The sequence below is a fragment of the Chamaea fasciata genome, unplaced genomic scaffold (assembly GCF_029207755.1).
Source record: "Chamaea fasciata isolate MVZ Bird 193981 ecotype frontalis unplaced genomic scaffold, bChaFas1.0.hap1 SCAF_6, whole genome shotgun sequence".
Lineage (NCBI taxonomy): Eukaryota > Metazoa > Chordata > Aves > Passeriformes > Sylviidae > Chamaea > Chamaea fasciata.
This window is the reverse complement of record NW_027094091.1, coordinates 35073900-35095854: the sequence shown is the minus strand read 5'-3', so window position 1 is coordinate 35095854 and position 21955 is coordinate 35073900. Positions and strand designations below refer to the sequence as shown.

At 34.6% G+C, this 21955-nt stretch overlaps 2 protein-coding genes across 8 annotated transcripts in view; one reads left to right on the top strand and one right to left on the bottom strand.

The window, feature by feature from the left end:
* WDR17 (WD repeat domain 17) overlaps positions 1-6514 on the top strand; it is a 46525-nt gene extending 40011 nt beyond the window's left edge. Inside the window, exons 26-29 of the mRNA XM_066185946.1 lie at positions 726-827; positions 1873-1968; positions 2130-2313; positions 3925-6514. Coding sequence (XP_066042043.1) covers positions 726-827; positions 1873-1968; positions 2130-2313; positions 3925-4044 — 502 coding nt within the window. The 3' untranslated portion in view covers positions 4045-6514. The remainder of the gene's footprint in view (positions 1-725; positions 828-1872; positions 1969-2129; positions 2314-3924) is intronic.
* A 2488-nt stretch (positions 6515-9002) lies between these two features.
* The window catches only part of ASB5 (ankyrin repeat and SOCS box containing 5), a 41353-nt gene continuing 28400 nt past the window's right edge, over positions 9003-21955 (bottom strand). For 4 of the 7 annotated variants that reach the window (XM_066185941.1, XM_066185944.1, XM_066185939.1 and 1 more), the window contains 7 exons: positions 19556-19623; positions 16307-16386; positions 15182-15289; positions 13653-13803; positions 13385-13519; positions 11134-11325; positions 9003-9727 (listed from right to left, as the gene is read on the bottom strand). In XM_066185941.1, the coding sequence (XP_066042038.1) occupies positions 9600-9727; positions 11134-11325; positions 13385-13519; positions 13653-13803; positions 15182-15289; positions 16307-16386; positions 19556-19613 (852 nt within the window). In that variant the 5' untranslated portion in view covers positions 19614-19623 and the 3' untranslated portion in view covers positions 9003-9599. Of the gene's footprint in view, positions 9728-11133; positions 11326-13384; positions 13520-13652; positions 13804-15181; positions 15290-16306; positions 16387-18792; positions 18963-19555; positions 19624-21955 lie in introns of those variants that run through there. The other 3 variants (XM_066185937.1, XM_066185940.1, XM_066185943.1) reach the window with 2 other exon arrangements.

Here is a 21955-nt window from a genome sequence, read left to right as displayed (position 1 = left end):
CAAGCATGCTTGTTTCCGGTCTGAAGAATAGAATGTGGACTCTCCCAGATTTTGAAGGTTTTAGCAAGAAAAAAAAAAAATTATATATTTTATTGCTTCTTTCTCTGTGGAGTATTTACAATGTGTGAATCAATGTTGGTCTTACGGGAAGAGCTTCACTTTGATCAGCTCTGGTTTCAGTTTCCTGAAGTGGTATCACAAATCCTCTGGGCTTTTATGTCAAAATGTTAAGGAAGGTTGGGCTGCCACTGTCAGAATTAACTCTAAAATGGCTGGATAGCTCTGATTCACCTTTATGATGGATGGTTGAAACTAGGCCTAGGTGCCTACGCAAATATACGTATGAAGAATGAAAAGGAGAAAAAAGCTGGGGAAATTTGGTGAAACTGAAATCAACACTAGTATTTGGGGCAGTTTTATTTACGTTTGGAGTTCTATCACATTAAAAAGTCTGAGTGATGTTGTTTTTCTAACTCTACATGATTGTGCTTAAAAATTCTGTTGTACATGCCATTTCAAATTTAATAATGGAGATCAATATGAAGCAGATGGAGTCTGTTTTAGCAAGTCCATGACACAGAAAGTAAGCATAATCTGCAAATATATATTCTCCACAAAACATGGATGGATAAATTAGGTTTTAAAATTTTAACAAGAATATGAATTTGTTTAATGTTTTTCCAAATGCTTGTTGTTTTTCATGATTGATACGTGTTCATTTATAGATTTCGGAATGAGTTGCTGATTTTGTGTGGTTATGTTGGTGCTTTACTTGCTATCAGAAGACAGTACAAGAGCATTGTACCTGCACTGTATGAGTATACAAGGTAATACGGTGTTTTCATTAACTCTGAGTAATCTCAGTCCTTATTATGACATATTCCATACATTGACCCTACCTCTTCACATCCCATCCCAAAAAGATTAAAATGTCTTTCTTCTTAGCTATCCTCATGTCTGAAACTTGGTGAGATGACTGGGAAAAGGGAAAAGGAGCATTTTTTTGTTGGGTATTTTTTTTCTTTTCTGAACCTAAAAAAATAACAAGATGAAATACAACCTTTTACAGAAGGGCTATTCTGATATGGATATTATTAGACTAGTAACAAGCAGTCTCTGAGACTCATTTTGTGATACTTTTGGCTGTAAAGCGTTCCGTTATCCTGGGATATAAAGAACTACAGAACAATACAACTCAAAGTTTTCTTCTTGGATTGCCCAATATCTTCAGGATTCATAGATTTTTAATTTCCAGCCCATCTTAAACTGGACATTTACCTGCTTCAGGTGGACAATTTACATGCTTTAGCAGGACAGTTTTAATGTATCCCAACACAAATGAAAGATGGCTGAATTAGGTCAGGTAGTAACTGCCCCCCTGTATTATATTTTGATGAATAAAAAATGCACCCACTGCAGGGGCTTTGAAACTTGTTTTCTGTAAGTGAAACAAGGCTGTCCCAAAGTATGTGTTGAACCATATTTCTCTAGCTGCATTTTTTACCATATGTGGTGTATGTAGGCAAAATGGATCCTTAATTTTAGTAAAGTTGACAATATAAAGAAATAAAAACACATATAGCCTTGAAATATAGAGTGGACTCAAATTAAAAAAAAATGAAGCAAATTCAATAAGGTGTAAATAGGGATAACTAAGATAAAATTTAAATCAAAAGCTATACTTTTATATCTAGTATGAGTGTTACTAAAGTTTAATATAGTGTATATTTTGAAGGATTAATTTATTTCCATAGTTATTCCATATCCAGTCAGATAAAGTTTTACTTTATTACTGTCTATCATGTTTTGCTTCTAAGAAAATAGTCATTATTAGGTTTAGTTTGGACTTTAACTACTTGTATTCCTTTTCAGTCAGCTTTTAAAAAGACGGGAAGTATCTGTACCTTTGAAAATTGAACAGCTTTCTGAGGAATTAGATGCATGGAGAGCTTGCACACAATCAAACAAGTAGGTGGAAAAATAAAATTACCATGAATGAGACTAGTAGTAACTGTTTAGTTGTATATTTATTCCCTTTTTAAAGTCTGAATGTCACTGCTTTGCAGATCTTAATTTCTAACACAAATTAGGAAGCAAAGTTGAAAACCCAATTTCTTTTATGTTCCTAGGCCTACAGATGAGCTGCCATGCACCCCGCCCTCTGAATCACAGAGAGCGCTGTATTCAGTACTCCTATCACGAATTCAGGAGGAGCCTCTGAAAGGAATGGTTGGGCCAGACTGTGTCACTGGATCAAATCTTCCTAGTCATTCAGATGTTCATACCTCTTGTTTGACTGGGTTAAAGATCCAGGTATGGTTTCAGAGAGCTGAAGTGTTCTTTCTTGTTGATGGCATTGACTACTTGTGAGGTTGCCATAAACCAAAGGTCCCTCCCACCATTTGGCTGGTAAAAGGTTTACCCTGTTATCACAGGAGCAGAATTAAAGGTGACAGGCAGTAACATCTGCTATATAGGAAAGGCTATATAGAGAATTGTCCAATAAGTGCATGTATCTTATTGGCTACTCCCTCACCACAGCTTGAATAAAAGACAGGAAATTATTTGTCTTCAACTGCATGCTACCATTTTTCTGGTTTTGGTTTTTATCACTGTGGAAATGCATACTATAAAACTTGGAATTCATGACTAATTAAATCCAGATATTAGAATACTAAATATTCAAATATATTTATTCATCACTCCCATTGAGTTTTATGACTAATCCACTTCAGTCCTTAAAACACCTCTTTAGTATATCTTGTTCTTTTAAGAAAGAGAAAATTGAAAGATCCTGAAAACACTGCTCCTGACTCCAGAAAATGCCTCAGTGTGAATTTACTTTCCTAGGTGATGCTGAGTCTGTTTCCCCTGTCCAGTGTAAGATGTCAGCCCAAAGAGCAACAGGGTGGTTTAGGGACTAAGGGGGATGGATAGTTTTGTGACAAAAACTGGAGTTTACAAAATGCTAGTGGAATTTTTGAGGTAAACAAAATTCTCAAATCATCACCATTAATCTAAAAAAATCTTGCACTCAACACTTCCAGATTAGATCAGTGTTCTCTACCTATGGCTGTACTCTCAACATCTGCCAACAGCCATGTTAAGCTGCCACTGTTACAATGCATTCAACAAGAAAAGCAAATATGGTGTCACCAGCTTGTCATCTGCAGGATCCTTGTTTCTGGATTAGCATACATTAGGAGTCATGGCTTTAGGCATGCAGATCAGCTCCACAATCAAAATCAGCTAATATTAAAGTAGAGCAGCCTACTTGTGTGGGTTTACAAGTTTTACGTAGCAAGTTTGGAGAGCATAACTCTTTAAGAAAGCACTGAAACTGAACTGCAGCTTTGAGAGCAGATTTTGTCAAATTAATTAGCAAATAGTTCTTTTTCCATCACATGAATGAGTATTTTGTCCTTTCCATAGTGAATATTTCAAAGTATTCTGTAGACTGCATGTAGACACTGTTTTCAAACAAGCCATGGAGGCATTATATCAGAGGTTTTTTGTGGATAGGAAAAAGCACAAATCAGCAGAAATAATGACAGGTGTGATGAAATATGGACAGTATTCTGAAGAAAAATTATTGTTACCTTAGTTTCTAATTCAAGCTAAATTTAACTTGGGGATAATTGACAAGCATATATAAAATAACAATAAAACACCTAAAACTAAAAATTTAAATATTGTGAAAGGTTGGGTTGACAGATTTGGGAACATAAGTGCCATCAATTCATAATGCGTAGCTTTTATTAGAGTTTTAAGTGAGTGAGGAAAAATTTCTGTATGAACATAATGGATAGATCAAAACAAGGTTTTTATGCTCTTCTCAGATAAAATATGCTTTCTGTTGTGGCCTTAACACAATACAGCTATGATTTCTTTTTCTTCCCCTTCCCAAACATTTTTGCTATACAGGGTCCTGTGTTCTTCCTTGAAGATGGAAAATCTGCTATTTCACTGAATGATGCTTTGATGTGGGCCAAAGTGAATCCTTTTTCACCATTAGGAACAGGAATACGACTTAACCCATTTTGATGAGGTGTTTTCTCTACTTTATAGTGCTTAAAATAACAGTCTGGGGGTTAATGCTTATTTAACCTTGATTGTCAATGGACAGAAAGGTGGTAGTTGATTCCTCATGAAGGTCAGTTACTTGAACTTTGAAAATTGTAAAACAAGAACAAAAGAATTTCTATACAAATGTTTGTTGAGAATCCAAAGAAAAAAGTTATTTGATAATCCAAAGAAAAAGTCCTAATTTCATATATAGCCATGTCATTTTTTTTAGGAAGAATATTGTCGTCAGACAATTAGTTTTGTCAACTCTGTGTGAACAGATGCTTTGTAAGGAAAGCAACTATTTACACATTAGCAAAATATAGATGACAAACTGTGAAATCCATAAACACTCTTCCAAACATATAATAATAGAATGACGCTATTGACAGCAACTGCAGCCTGTTTTTAGAATGGCTGGAATATTTTGGCTGTTTCACATTGTCCCCCTTTTTAATTTGAACTAATTTTGACACACATGGTTCTATAACAAAAGTAAAATTTAAAGAATAGATGGGTTTTTTCATCCACTTGGTATTGTGCTTAAATAGCAGTACAAATAAAAGGTCACTTATGTTTTGTTTAGATTATCTATTTATTATCTATTTATTTATATTATATAGATTATAAAATTCTATTTTCTAATAGGATCATATTTGGCAACATTCCCCATTACACTTTCACCAGAGGCTAAAACTCTTTATAAACTTTTTTTTTTTTTTTAACAGAGGCTTTGTAACGAACAAATAGCATATTTATTGAAGTTATTTAACTATGCTATGTACATTTAAAATGCTTGTTTTCTTTTTACATTTTGTATTAGTTACAAACATGCATATAGTATGACAGATGAAAAGTAAATACTCATGCATATATATTTTTATTTACTAAATCTGTGCTCAAATGGAAAAACAGTTATGGCAATAGAATACTAAAAATATTTAAAATTTAAAACTCTGGATAGTATGGAATTTAATGATAAGGCAAATATTATACTCATTATTCTTATTAATAATTCTTATAATCAGAATTGCTCACCTGTAGAAAAGATACCTTGGTTTATAATAGTCTTTATTAGCTTAATTGATGGCCTATAAGCAGAAATCTACTTTATCTGTTCTTACATTTTTTGCTGCTGCTTTAAAAGAAATTTTAAACAATTATTTAAATTCCTGATAGTTACATGAAATGTAAAGAGGTTGCAATTAAAAATTGGCAGAACTATTTCTATGGCAACTGTTATAAAACTGAAAATAGTATCAGGTCTGTATTTAGCATATCCTATCAAACAGTTCTCAATATAGAGATAAGCCTTGCCCTTATTTAACTACAGAAATAACAATGCCACCATGCTGGAAAGGTGGGATGGAGCTTAGAAATAAAAGAAAATCCTAGGTTGTTTTTTTCCCTCCTTCTTTAAAATGGTAAAATTTCACTCTGGCAATGTTCTAGAGTATTATTACAGGGTTTCTGGTGTAAGAATATATTGGGCAGAGGGAACACAGCTGTTTTGTACCCTAAAACACCCATTTTTGTACGTACTTGGGTGCTGGAACCAAATCTTTTACTTCCTGCAAGTATTCTTTGAAAATGTCTTTCTTTTGTTTACTCCATGGAGCTTGCAGAAGAAGAATTCGGTTGCAGAAGTCAAAATTCATAGTTTTTGAAAGAATTTTCCATCAGTCAGTATCTGATCTTGCTTCTGTCAAATGAAAGACTATCTGTTTTTTAGCACATAAATTGTACAACCTGGTATGTAAAAGTTGTTGATAAAGAGGTGGAGAGCAAAAGTGAGAACTGAACATGCAGCCCCATGACTGATGATTGGGATCTGAAGCATTGACTCAACCGCCATTCTACTATATTTAAAATCTTTTGTTGTGTCATAAGGATTTTTACTAATATTTCACAGTTTAAATATCTTAAATATGTAGTATAACTGTATCAATGTGTTGCAGATGAATTGTGCCTTAACATGGAATCTTGGGCAAATCTAGTCCCTCTAGATTACAGAGTGAAGGTTAAGAATTCTTACCTTACTAAAATACAAAAATTAAGTCAAAGGGCACTTTTTATATTGGGGATCCCTCAGGTAACAGTCATTGTGAATAACATGAGGCTGCATTTTCCTTAAAGTTGTTTGTACAGTGGTGAGTGAATATGCAGAAAAGGTTGTAATTGTGTCTGCTGTTACAGCTGTGGTTGCAACTGTCAACTGGTTCATCATTTTCAAAAATAATTTCAGACTGTTTGTTAATATGTAGCTTCATTGTCTAGTACAGCAAATCAAATACAGATATCTCCCCCTTAATATTAAAGAATACTTTGTCTTCAAAGGACTGTTTGACTCCTCTATAAAAGTCATATTTCCATTTAAATGCAAAAAAAAAAAATGAAGCTACACAGCTAGTGCTTTCCAATTACTATTAAATCTCAGCTATGTTCAACATAACCCGGTGAAACCAAATCCATTGTTCTATGGAAATAATCTGTCCAACAGTACTGACATGTTTATAAGCTTCAGAGGCAGCTTCACTGGCAGCTGCAGTGTGAGATAGGAGATTTAGCACTTTAAGCCCATGATGTGGGCTGGAATACTGCCCTGTTTGTTCCACCCTGTGTGGAGCTCCCGCCAGGCTGGGCCAGTGATGCTGCACTGGCCATGGCAGCAGCAACCCCAGGACACGCCCAGGAGAAACACAAGGAGAACCTTGTATTCCATGGGCTTCCTCACCCACCACTTCAGTATCTCCTGTGGGTCTCTGGAATACTTTCAGCAAACCTACAGGATTTCACTGTTGGATTTCTTCCCAGAACTGAATATTACACTACTTTTTTTTCTTTTCTTTTTCCTTTTTCCTGAAAATGCCTTCAAACACTTTTTAACTGGTATAACAATTCATTTAATAACAGCTTTATTGTAATAGTCTTTAACATCCTCTTTCTGATCTGGGTCAACATTTGCTTTAGATCCTGGTTCCTAATACTTAAATATATTACTTAACATTTATTTCATACTAAGAATTCAACTCATCAGAGCCACATTGGAATAGGGACCTCACAGTGTGAGAACAGTAACAAACCTCTTTCCTTTTATTTCTGGCTAAACAAGGGATCATTTTTGGAAGGGATTTTACCAAGCACTAACACCAGGTATTTCATTGCTCTGTGTTTTTGGTATGTGGCAGTAGCATGAGCTGATCTGCCAGAGACCTGTTCCAGTGCATAGTCCTGCCAGGCCAACCACATCCATTCCCTATTTTGTTTGTCCCTGTCACACAGTAACAGAAGCAATGCCCCATCCAACTCACCTCAGCTTGCCAAAATGAACTCAATTTTCACATAATTATCTGTTAGCACAAGGTGGAAGTTTATGTTGAAAAGTGCCTCTTGCCTGAGATCAAAGTAATGGTATTACCACAAGCCAGTTTCTTCTGACTAGTCTTCTATTCTGCATAATTACTGAAAAAAATAGTTCCAAATACCTGTAAAATACGAAGATGGTCTTGTTTGCTCTTTAGATGGTAGCAGGGATCAGGGGCAATGGTGGGAATAGATATTGCACATACCGCAAGAGCATGAACACGCCTATTTTCAATGAGATTGCTTGCACGCTGGTATGACTCTCAGCAGAACTTTTAAACATTATCTAGTTTTGTTCTGAACAGGTGTTTTGTAGAATAGCCATGTTTGCTCCAAACTGATATAGGTGTATAGAACATGAGAGCTTTTTTTGTCACTTTTTTTGAATCAAACTTGAAAAGTGATGTGTTCACCTGAAGGTGAGGTTCTAAATGAGCTCATTCTGTGTGGGGAAGTTCACCAGTGCTGTGGTTGGCTTGGCAGTTCAAAGTTGGCTTGTTTGTCAAAGTAACACATAGTAATGGTGTTGTACCTAAAAACACAAATTGCTACCTTCTGGATAAAAACAAAACCCACTACACTCACCCGAGTACAGATTCAGGATATAATGGACTCCTAAGTAGCTCCTCATATTGGCATTTGACTTTCCTTTCCAAGGACTCCAAAAAAGACCCCTGACAAGAGTTTTTGCAGGGAATAGAAAAAAAAATAAGGTTATTTAACACAGTGTCAAGACAGCTACATTTTTATTAGGTGTATATAATTTAGCAACTGAGTAAGCATTCCTCTTTGTGAATGCTTCCTCTATTGTTAGTTACTCACTTAGCATCTTTCCAGTAGAAACATAAATACTGAAAGTAGTCACTGAAAAGGAATGGAAGAGGGTGAATCACCAAGGGCAAATCCAAGTTTTCAGGTGTCTCATGCTTTGGTTTGCAGGAACTGAGCATCAGTCACTGAGAAAGTAATCTGTTCTCGAAGAACACCAAATGAAAAGAGGGAAAGGAGGAGCTCTGCATTTTCATCTGTTCAGATCACAATCATCAAAAATTCAAGGACATGAGCAAAGCCTTAGGGTATTTTAATATCTCTTGGGGGTGTCACCATTCCATCTCTAACTAGAGTTGAACAATACCTTTTCACAAAAATGCCTGCTGGAGTATTCTGGGGATTTGCAATAGGATTTTTGGAGCTGGGTAAATGTTTACAAAACAGGTATTAAGAGAAGTAATGTCCTTTCATGAGCGGTACCCATCTTGATACAGAAAAATGACATTTTTGAAACTTTGTATTCACCTCCTGAGCTCCAGCTTGAAGATTCAGTATCCACATCTTCACTATATGCCTTCAGAAACCTCACAGATACTACATATTAACATACACCTTTCTCTGAGGCAAGTAATTATTTAATATTCCCATTAAGTGCTTGTGATACAGTATTGTTACGAAAAGATAAGGGAACTGCCTATATAATTCTGTTTTACAAGAGGCTATCAAAAGTATCTCTGCATTAAGGCTTTTGAGAAATAAGTTAATAATTGTACCCATAAACAGAATTCTATAAAAAACTAAAGTTATGTGCACATCAGTTTAATTACAATTCACAGCACAGGCAATGAGGAAGAGTAAAGGAAGTTTCTCACTGTGATTAATGAATTGTCTGTATAAAGAAAAAGAAAAAGGAAAAGAATTGACGTCTAATTGTTTTATTTTTATCAATGCATATAGTGCACCCATTACCAAGTATTTTTAGGTACATGAACAACAGAAATTTAAAAATACATAAAATATTGACTCCAAATGGACAAACTTAACAAATAATAATGAAAAAACTCTTTGTGGTTCAGGCATGTCAAACAGATTTTAAAACATAAACAATTAAATTTTTACAGCACTAAAGCTATTAAGGGTTAAGATAAAGTTATACAGTCATGTCCCAGATCATCAGCACACTTATTCAATTCAGCTGGATTAGCACCTTGGCACTAGTTGCTGAATGGCTCCCAATTACTATTACATTACCAACACCAGGTGTCAAAGATACTATTTTTTTAAGCAATATGCAAAAGGCTTTTTTTTTCCGCCCAGCAGTTCTTTAGATAAAACGTACAATAAACAGAGAGAAGAAAATGTACTCGCTATATTTATCTTTCTAACAATTAATTATTATGTTATCTGTACTGTAAGAAATTCTTAAGTATTGTTGGCAACTGGAGTTGTGGAACAAGATGCAGTCTAGCTCTTCCTATGTAATTTCGGATACATAGTCGGCAGAGCTGACAAAGAGAAGATGGTGTGGCTGCAAACAACAAAGAAAGGAGTTTAATTGTACCACTATAAAAGCCAGCACTTTGTTTTACAACAGTCTTGCACAATAATGGAATTTCTAAAAAAAAACACACAAAAAAAAGTTCCATTTTGCAAATTTGACCTTTTTCTTCATTCACTTTCCTTCATTGCCTTTCTGCCCTCAAAGCTAAAGACTGGGGATGCTTAAACCTTTATAATAGTTACACTAAAGAAAGCAAGACAAAGTCAGGTTTTTTTAAATTAAAAACCAGCTCCTGGAAAATATCTGATGTCAATAATTTTAAAAACTTGTTTTAAAGACTTGTTGTTTTGGGTTCTTTATTCACAGCACAGGTTACATACATGCTGCAGCACTACCAATGCATCACTGCAACAAGTAGAAGTAGGCAAAATACCCCGAGATCCTGGACCAGATTTAGTGGTCTTACTAGTTAACCATAATGTCTTTATCACTCTGCCCCCGCTCCTTCAAAATGAACATTTCTATTTTCTCTGGACAATAAACCTATATCTGTTTCATGCCATATATTTTTTTTTCCTTTGTTCTAAACTTTTAAACACACTACTAGTCTTGGTAAAATTGTGAAAACATATAGATTTTAGAGGGGTTTTGTTAATAACATTCAGACTACAGAGTGTTTTTTTGGAGGAAAACATGAATCAGTGTTACTTGTCAGTTCACCTCTAAAGAGATTCCCATGGTTATTGAAATTGTTTCAGTCTCTTGTGGCTTATTTTTACATTATACATAGTTCAGTCTGAACAAGTCCTGTTCCCTTTGGAATATTCTCTCTCTCCAAAGCAGATAGACCTTTAAGAGGTTTAAGGGACTATAGACTCTTTAGTCTCCTGTTTCTCAGTTTTTCATAATTTTGTAAAGAAAATTTTAAAAATTAAACTTCTTATGCTTTTTGCCCACAATCAAAATAATTTGCTTTATATGCACATAAAATATATATTTAAAAATATTATGACAGCTCACCGAAATGAAATATATTTTTAATTTAAATAATCTGTTTAAATAATAAATAAAATTTATTTAAATCTGTTTAAATAAATAAAATTTAAATAATCTGTTTCTTTTTAAAAAGGTCTGTAAAAACTAATAAAAATGTAGGTTTAATGTCTACTTGTGTAAACACCCAATAAACATATGATGGTACTTTTTCAGGTTGTATAAATTCTGATGCTGCTTGGTCAATGGGTTCTGGCCTGAGATGTTTATAGTTAGAAAGGAAATGACCTGACTGCTCATATATGCATTTCATACATCACAGTGTTACCTTCTATAACATGGGTGGTTTGGACTGTTAAGTTAGGGGTTTTTCTAGGGGGGTTTGGTTTTTTAATAATACAAGTTATTTGCAGTTTCAAATATAAACATGTAAAACTTACCTTCGTGGAAGAGCAGCAGTCTCTCCACTAAACTGCTTGGGACAGCTAAATCAACAGGCCTCTCAAAATCTGAATTTTTGGCATTTATGTCTGCCCCAAATTCAAGGAGTAAGTTTACAATCTCTGTGCTAGAATGCTGGGCAGCAGCATGGAGTGGAGTTTGCAAATGCTTTCCTTTCTGCACGTTGGCACCTGGTGGGTAGATGCACATAAAGAGACGAGAGAAGAGATTAATTAAATTTGCCATTGAGTAAGAAAGATGAGGCTACAAAACAAACGAAAAACCACCACTGGCCTGGAATGCCACAGTGCATTTAGCCACTTTATGAATTTTATTGCATAGAACTAGAACTAATCACATCAGTGTTTTGTTTGGGTTTTGTTTTTTTATCCTAGGTTTTATTACCTAAGTATTACCTAAGTACAACCAGATAAAAAGGTATCAGGTACCAGTCAGGTAACATGAGCATCACTGTTGCCTAATCATAAAAAACCCACCCTTTTTACACATATAAGAAAATTTTCACTACATAAAAAATATACTTTCCTTATTTAAGTCTTTTAAAAAAATCACTAAACTGGAGTTTTGTATGTATATTTTTGTGAGTATACCAACTCAAGATGGAATCTTGGACGCCTTTTAATTTTTCACATGTTGAAGCTGGCAAAGGGTTTGAAACAGACTCCCATCCCATCCAACCTTATTTATTACTCAGTAAATTCGTTTTAATTTTAATTAAGGTGATACACACAGTCAGGAAAGCTAATAGAGAAAAAAACCCCAAACCATTAATTCTCCCAATCCCTGTGCTCTAATTATTACACGTTTATAAAAATCGGTAATTGTTAACATGTTTTAAATTAAAATTGACTAAATTAATTTGCAATAGTGCATTCATAATCAAGAAAAAAAATCCATACAAGAGTTAAACTAAACTAGCTAGTATGGAAGAATTTCCCTTACAGGGAAGCCGTTGGTTCATCTAAAACCCAGCCTTCTTCATACTGACCTTGTGAGACCAAAAAATGCCTTCTGAACCAACTTTACTCCCTGAATCAACACCTTTTGCATTTTAAATAATGCAAAATCAAATAATCCATTTGAGTAAAATAATTTAATAATGTCACAGGTCCAGCAATTGGATCCTAAATTTGAATAATTCACTGTTCTTAATGTTAATCTGAGCATGCTTCTGTAGTACCATTCTCTTGCTTATTTCATTGTCTATCTGCTTTTCAACTTCTAATACATTCTCACAAACTCATAAAAGATGAAAAAATTAATTTACATAAGTAGTGTATTCTCAATTAAATAAGTAGTATATTCTCAATCACATAAGTAGTATATTCTCAATTTACATACCCTTTTCTACTTCAGGACACCAACAAATGTAGAATATGCCCTTCTGTTACTGTTTTTTCTGTATGGTAGTATTTGAATCCCAAAATATGCTAATTATACTTTTGCTGTTCTTAAACATAAAAAATCATGACATAGGATAATTAATCATCTAAGGAAATGGAGTTGATGAGAAACACTTTAACTACTTAATTTCTATATATAGCATGCAATCAACTAGAAAAACTATTCTGGTGCAATGATACCAAGGCTGAATTATTCGGATATACATTTTAATTCCTTGTTCTGCAGGATGCAAAAGCCCTATAAGTAAATACCTGAAACACAGCAAATTGTCTTTCAGCTATGCCAGTTTTGTCCCCTTGCTGGACCTTGCTGAAACAGAGTGAGCCTTCAGCATCTCTTACCCATTGATTAAATAAATAATCTGAAATTTAGGATCAGATGCCTTTTACCTCTTTCCTCTACAACTCAGCCTCTATGCATAGTGAAAAGATCAGAACTTGCTGAAGAATGAAAGGGAGTGGGACTTCATTGCTAAAATAGTTTGATTGAAATCTCAGTGATTACTATATAAAATTTCTCAAAGCTCATGTTTTACCCTTGTTTTTCCTACAGAAAATTAATATTTATAAAGCTGCAGTATGTGCTGAAAATTCTGAGCATTCATTCTTACTGGTCTTGCTTCCTTTTTTCCTCTTATGCTTACTGTGGCACCAAAAAATAAAAGATATAGCAAGTTATAAGGAAACATGAATCAGCATAAACTTTGAGGTAGAACCCTACAAGCAAGGGTTCCAGTTCAATTGGCTGAGCACAGCTGACTTCAAAGGCGAGTACAACATGCTTATTTTACTGACCAGTAATATTTTTATTTAAATCATGACATACCTGCATAAAGAAGCTTTCGAATACAATGGATCTGCTGTGAAACACAAGCTACATACAGAGGTGTTCCTAAATGAGGAAGATCTTGGTCAACATCTATACCCCAGGATATCAGAACCTCCAGACATTCACTGTGACCTGTCAGTACAAAGCATGACAGTTTGCACGACTTCAGTATCCTGTCTCATGGACAAAACCACACACATTTCTTAACCCCCTGACAGAGACATTGCTCAGCTGCTCCATGTTTTCTGAGGAGGTAATTCCTTACCTCTGCTGGCTGCTTCATGTGTTGGTGAGGGCAGACAGGACTCCCACTGAGCTTTGGCACCATACTGTAACAGGAGCTCAGCACATGCTGCACTGCCTCTCGAACAGGCATTGAACAAAGGTGTCATTCCATCAATTGTTGTAGCATTTACCTAGAATATATAAAATCTATTTACAAAAAGAATTGAAAGAAAGGTAGATTTTAAAACAAGAAATAGTTAGAAATTCCATAAAATAAAATAAAATTAAGAAAAAAAAAAAGTACTGGTTAAGATAACAAGTTAACTGACCAGTCCCTGTAAACTGTCTTCCTCTTACCATGCTTCTTAGTTGGGATTAGTTTACTATTATTCTTGTTAAACTGTGTTGGATAAATGCACCTGGAATACTAAAGAGCATACACTGGAATCTGAGCAGTAAATAATTTTTAAAAGTCATTGCACTGAGCTTGTTTCACTGATACAGAAAATTTACACTTTGCATACTAACAGGATAAAGGGATCTTCTCTCCACAGCTCTGGCAGGAATTGAGGATTATTTGCCATTTTCTTCTGTAGTTTTAGTCTCCAGGTTCAAGTGATACTTCACAGGATGGAGGCAAAGCTAATAGCATACGCTTACTGTTCTAATACCAACCTGACCACCTCACTCTTCAACTGAATATTTCCAGTGTGAGAGAGTAAGGAGACAAAGTAGGCAACTTTGTGAGAGTTAATAATACTAAAGGAAGGAACACAGGTATGAGGAGAAGGCTCCTTCCAGGACTCTGGCCTATCTTCTTTCATGCACCCCCCAAACCCACCAAAACAATTAAAAATACTAAAAATAAACCAGGTGGAGAAATGAAATTTTTGTCTTAGAGTTTTGTATCTTTAGAATCCTTGTGCTAGCTGAAGTAGGGAGAAATTGAGTTTGGAAATATCTATGTATCTTTTTTTTCTTTTTCTGTAATAACACAGAGATATTCCACATGGTTCTGAAAACTGAATTTAAGAGCAATAACTATTTCCATTACAAAGATCAGAGACCTGGGAAGCTATGCACTTGACCTCTGATGTCAGCAGACATTGCACTGAAAGTGATCTGTAAGTCCCATTTTCATTTTTGGATAAAAGATAAGACAGCCTATGTCAGGAGCACAGAAAAGAGACAGGGCTTTTTTCTACTCAAACCAAAGAATTTTAGGAGCACACAGGTGCAGTGTGACAGCAGACATTCTGAAGATTAAAAGAACAGTCTCCTGAAAGCCACTCAAACAAGAGGAACCCAGTAAAGTAGAGGAATGCATTCCATATTTTAGAAGAGAAATATCATAAGGAATACTGCTAACAGATTTGCTCCAACTCATTACTGCCTCAGCAGCTGCCCATCACTCTCATTTGCTAGCATTCCGATGGCAGCTGTAATTAGATGAGATGAACACACCCAATAAGGTAATTAATTACATTAAAATCAAGGAATATATCCTTCTCAGTTAAGCCAAGGTAAAAATTGGACTTCATATAAAAGAAGACAAAACCAAAGCCTTACATTTGCTCCTGCTTCAAGGAGGATTCTTGCACATCCTACATGATCTCCCAGGCAGGCTTCATGGAGCGGAGTTACTTGGTCAATCGTTAGTGTGTCTACATTGTATCCCTAAAACAGATGTGAATGGTATTTAAAAGTCAGGCAAAACCTATTAAGAGTTGTTTCCTCACACTACTGTTGAATGAATAGTTTACAGTACTCCAAACAGGCTTAAAACCCAGCTTGCAATAAGTTAATCCTCAGTGAGCATTTATTTTTAATCAGAAATAGGCACAAAATATGCAGACTGTTTAGATGCACAGTGACAGGGCAAAAGGCAACAGACCCAAGTAAGAACATGGCAAAATTCCAAGTAACTATGTGGAAAAAAATTTAACTGGGAGGCAGTGAAACGCTGAAACAGATGAGGGAAAGGATGGTGCATCTCCACTCTTGGTGATCTTTAAAATCCCACAAAGACTTGAGTCTAAACTCTCTTGTGATTCTATCATCCTGTGACCTAGGGTCTGAAATATCCAAAGGTATGAATTTTACTGGATTGATAAAATCACCAAGATTTCTAAATTTTTTGCAGTAGATGTTGTTTGATTCTTAAGGACTAACAATTTTCTCTATCTGCTTTCATCAAATGTAGGATAATTTTTCAGTATTGAAATAGCCAATAGGACAATACCGTAATATTAAAATCTAGCATTTACAGTCTCTCCTTTTGATATTAGCATTTTTTTTAAATTACAACAATGCAAAACCCAGAATCTTTCAGTGATACTTCCTGTTAACTAGTATCTTTTTAGTCTTCCTAGCTCTATTTACCCAAAGGCTTAAAGCAGTGAAACTATATTGATTTATACCATGCAAGAGGGGAAGACTGACATAAATTTAGACACAATTTTGGAGTCTTTTTTTTTTTTTTTTTTTTTGGAGGGGGGCAGGGGGTTAAAACATACAGAGGAAATATTTTAAATACTAGCTTATATCTTATATATGAAAAATTGCTAAATATGTATTGCTCTGAAAAATTCAAGTAAAAAATCAAAACAAAGCATACTAAATCTGATTAATAATCTATGCTGAGAAATTAAAAAACATTAAAAATGAAAGCAATTGTAAAAATAGAGCCTTCACCTGTGACAATAAAGTCTTCAGAGAAAGAAGACGTCCTTGACTGGCTGCTTCATGCAGAGGTGAGCGATCAGCCCAAGAACCTGTACAATAACATTTATTGAATAAGCCATATGAATTAGAAAGGGTTTGGAATGCACAGAGCAAAGCAGAAAATATGATGAACAGAATGAAGTCAAATGTCCTATGAAATTAGTTTTTCCTCCTTAGAGACTCAAATGCTTGGTTTCTAAACAATAAAAATGTGCTCTATTATTAATGGTAAACATCTCTAATAAATAATTATGTGGTCCACAGAACAAAATATTGAGATATTGATATCAGGAATGTGATTTAATAAATTCACTAATTACCATATTCCACTTCTATTTTAGCATTGTCCATTTTTAATACACATAACTTTGTAGCTGGAATATAGGCATTATTTGAACTTAAACCAGACATGAAGGTGCCTGAAGAAGTCACAAAGAAGCTGGTGTATATGAAAAGCAATGTGGAAATCTTCATGTATGGTGAGATTAATTTGAAGGTACTACACAAGTGAAGGAGAGTAACACAGTGAGAATCACAGTAAAAAAATTACTATAGTATAAGTAAGATATAAAGTCCAAGTTCTCATTCCATAAACTATTAGGCCTAAAAATATTTAGAAATGTTTACTTTAAAGTAAATTTTCATTTATGGCCTTTATTTTCATTTATCACCCCTGAATGAGACAGGTGAAAAACAACAGTAACCCAACACCAACCCTGGGTTCACACACATAACCCTCCATAACTCCCAACCCATCTTCCAGAGATGTCCTGAAGCTCCTGCTGAAGGACCTGCCCTTTCCTCTAGAAGACTGCACACTGACAGGTCCCTTCCAGCCAGCCAAGGTTGCAGGTAGAGCTGATACTGACTTGTGGCAGGAATTTTGAAAAATCATTTTTGAGAGGCTGTGCAAAGAAGAAACATCTTCAAAATGTATTATAAATTATCAGTATTTATTCCTCTAAGAACAAAATCGCTAGAACTGTAAAATACCAATACAATCACTTGTGTGAGTTATATCAAGCCGCCCAAATTCCTGAAGAAACCTAGAGAGATTTAGCCTGGAATGATGAACTGGTAACATTGGCAGATGACTCTCCCATGTGTGCAGGTTTGACTCTGCCATGGACAGGGACTGCCTACAGAGCCAGCCACTGCATTTACTGCCAAGGCAATGAATCTGAAATGCCAAGGCTGTTGCTCAATCACTGGCAGTCATTAGCCTAAGTTCTAAGATAACCACAGCCCAGAAATAGACCCTGTTTCTGTTTCCTATTGGACTCCCTCTGTCCACTAGCCTGTTTCAGAAAGCACACTTTTGTTTACTATAAACAACCCCCTCAAATCACACCAAGAATGATGAAAAGATTAATGCTGCTCAACCTGAAAAGAAATCAGGGCCTGGTTAAGAAATATACGAAATAGTGCACAATAGGAAAATGTAGATAAAACCTCTATTTTCCTACTGGTGTTAGTGAGTGAGACTAAAACTTACACAGACATATGACTGCATCTTGGAGAACATAGTGCACTTTGTGACTCAGCACTACTGAATACTACTGAGATCAAAAACTTGGCAAAACAAAAGCAAAGATGATTACTTGAATTATCATAAGACAACATAAAGCTAATCACAGAAGTTTAAAGATATGAAAGTAAAGTTCTATAAACCTGATTTTAAAAAAGCAGTGAGACTTCTATTATGTCAGAGTATCTTGTATATGGGAAGCTCCTTGAAATCTTTCAGTAATGGCAGTAGATAGACTATTGGCAAGATCCAGCTTTTAAAACTTCGTTAGAATTATTTGCACTAAGCTCTGGTGGTCATCTGTGTGTGCACATACACATGCATACACATTATTCCCTGTACTTTTTACTTTAGGTTTATTTAATGTAAGGTTTTGAAATTCTTATTGATATTCTGAATAATTAAAAAAATCAAAAACAAAACAAAACACAAAAACCAAACAAACAAAACCAAAAACAAAATATAAAACAAATAACAAAAACCCCAAAACAAAAAACCCCAAACAAACAAACAAAATTTTAAAAAACCCACACACAAAGTGATTGAGATTTTAAGGGCTATTATACATTAAAAAATAATTGAGCTCAGAAACTTTCAAGTTCTAATTTTAATGAATTACAATCATTCAGTTCTCCTGCTGGCTGCTGCAAAAAATTCCTCAAATTGAAATCTGTATTTAGAGGTTGCTTTCGGTATTTTGTCCCCCTGTTGCTATAGATGAGAACATCTCTTGACTGTTTATCCTACTCAATGAAAAGGAAAAAAAAAAAAAAGACACTTAACTGATTATGCAGATAACTATCTTATAAAATCATAAGAGTTATAAAGATTTTATGCCCATTAAATACACTTACATTTCAGACTTTCTTGAAGCCATGTAAAAACACAGCAAAGATGCAGGTAAGATCTTAAAGCAACAATTTTTCACCTTTATTCCCTTCACCTGCTTCCATCTTGGATTGATCAGAAGAATGTCTATTAATTACTCCAGTGACAGTTGATAACCAAATGATGCCAGATCCTCTTGTAAGCTCTGGTTTGCACCTAGACCCACTTTATATCCCTATCTTCAGGCAGACACATTCAGCAGCCAGCTGTTTCTGATAAATCCATAAAATGCAAAATACTTGCATCATCTCTACTACAAAACAAAACTAAAAGCAAAATGTTGCAGAACTATTTTGTGCCAATCAAGTTTGGAAAAGGAAAATTCCCATTCCAACTGATTTGTTGATATACATAGTAATTCATCATTAAATACCACAGGGACAAGAATATGTTCAACATAAACATTTATCATAAATAAAATCAAAGGGGTTCTTAAATTCTTTGCCTGGATTACTGCCTTCTGCTAATCTACAAATTACAATGTCTCTCAGAAGTCATTAACAAAAATATAAACACTTTCATTCATTGTGTTTGTAACAACAGTATTAGCAAACATAGTCTCTTCCAAAACTGATAATGCATTAATTCCCTACTGATACTGTCTCTGATGATGCTGAATACAAAGTATCTCTAACTATATACAGAAGTCACATTAGTTCCAAGTTCTCTGATGTATAGTTTACCAGAAGGGCAAACTATTACAAAGCATCATTGCTTTGTAAGCATTAACAAGAAAAAATAAGTATATTCACTGCATTAACAGGTGAAGTAAAAAAAAAAAAAAAATTACAATTATACAATACCTAAATCTCCATCTCCCCATGGCACTTCCAGCCAATTGCAATTATAAATCCTACTCATTTCTTTCAATCTGGAAAATAAAAAAAAAATTAAAATAAAAATAATAAAGAACCTGCTCTTGCTAGTTGGACCTGTTCTTAAACACTTTGGCTATGTTTGGAAGATCAGCAGCTCCCTGTAATATGAACTTCCAGCCTTCAGCAAATACAGCTTTGAATACATGAGTGTGTACAAGTTGTCAGTTTCTTATGGTAAAGGACCGCTGTCCTTTTTTGTTAGTTTTTCACATTTCTTTCTTTAACCTAACAACTTCTCAAAGGGCCAGTATCTGTGCATTGGCTTTCCAAAACAGATTAACTGGAATTTCAACACAAGAGAAACCCACAGTGAAATCAAGAGAACCTTGACATGAATAAACTGCAGGACAAACTCCTTCTTTTTTAACCTCATGCAAAGAGATAGAGTTTTTTTATCCTCAAAAATCAGTATCAGTACATAGATTATAAGGGAAGCACTGCCAAATGCCCCTATGTTATTTTATTATTTACTCATAATACAACTAGAAATGAAAAGCAAAGATAATTTGAACATGTTTCAAATGCTGTTTGAGCTGTACCTGAACTGTGTTTTTCTTTTAGTAGTTCACTATTCCTTCACTTATGTTCTAAAATATTCTTTGGTTGTTGAATTGGGGCATTAATAGCTATTCTCAGCAGTGAAAATGTCTAAAAATAGGGATTTGCAGTTCTGACTTTGATTCATTTCAAAGTCATTAATGTTAGTTTCCCCACATTTCCCTACAGACTTCACTCCTTTACATCTACCTGCAATTATCTATAAGTCATTCGTGCAATTATAATCATAGTAGTAAAATACTAAGTAAAAATATTTTCACAACAGTCTTTACTTCCAGTAATGTAATTCCTTTTATATTTATTTCTAAAAATTTGTGAAGTCTCCAAAAAAATGCCAACAAAACACCAACCCCCAACGCAGTATAAAAAGTACATTAAAGGTTAGATTTTCAAAAGAACGACTGGAATGAATGAAGTTCTTCTTGCTGACTTCATTGGGAGAGTATTTATACCAAAGCTCAGCACTTTAAAAAATTACTGCTCTACAGCTAAATAGATCGAGTCCCAGTGATCAGAAGAAGCACTATCATCAAAAAAAGAACTGAAAATAGAAGTCTGACACAGCTCATTACAGGGAGATGAGAAACACAGAGTATTTGGAAAGCATTGTAGCTAATATTTATTTCTCCAAAACCAAAAAGACTGTCTATTGAGACAAGCACTGCTACCTTTTATTCTGAGTGCTTCAGCTTCTGGCAACTGAAGCAACAGAGAGGACCAATAACTAAAGAGAAAAACTCTGCAGCATCAGAGTCCTAAGAGCAACAGAATTGCTTCGCTTCAGTTGTTGAAAGTGTCTGATATTTTGTATATCTAATTAGGTTCTAACAGATTTTTACTGTGGCACTATAAAATTACTCATTTGTCTAAATCCCTTGTAGGATAAAGAAGCATGTCAACTACTTAATTGACATGTGGTGTTGAAAACCATTGAGAAAGTCTTCAATGAAGGATTTAAACTTTAAGAAATACATCTGTGATGCTTAACTACCACGATTAAACATGACCAGAAAAACAGAAGCCACTTTAATAAATGAAGTTTAAACAGTCAACACTGAAGAACTCCAAGAGAACCAGAATTTAGGCTATAGATTATTAAAATATGTCTGACAGAGAAGATGTATTTCAAGTGGCATTTACATATGTCATTTCAATATTTCAAATAATCTGAAAATTCTCTAACCATATAACCGTATAACTAAATATACTATATGTATATATTAATATATGCATACAAACAATGAAAATTTGATTGGTCCACACCAGTATACTTTCCAATGTTTATCATAATGTAGGCTTTCACAATTTGGGGGCTTCATTCCAAGTGTAAACGCTAACAAATTCCTACTCCTAAAACCCATACGAAGCAAATCTACTTTCCCACACAGTTCTGCCTCCAATGTAGCCGCACCACATGACTACACATTAGTTTTGCCATTCCAATGTTGCATTCAGTGAATGAGTTAGTATTCAAATTTTTTTCTGTCTCCATATCTAGCGGGATCTCTTTAAGACATGTCATCCAAACTATAAACTCACTGTAACATTGTAAATTTCCTACTACCTTTTTCATAATATTGTCCCAGTAACAAAAGAATACTTCAACTCCCTTGCTGAACCCACATTAGAACATCATCCATTTATACGATTCTATAACTAAGACTATAAAAGACTGAGTTTTGATGCTTGAATTATAAAATCATTCTAACAGCTTCTTTTTTTTCTGAGTTCTTAAACTTTAGAGTGTACGCTAAAAGCACAGTTTAA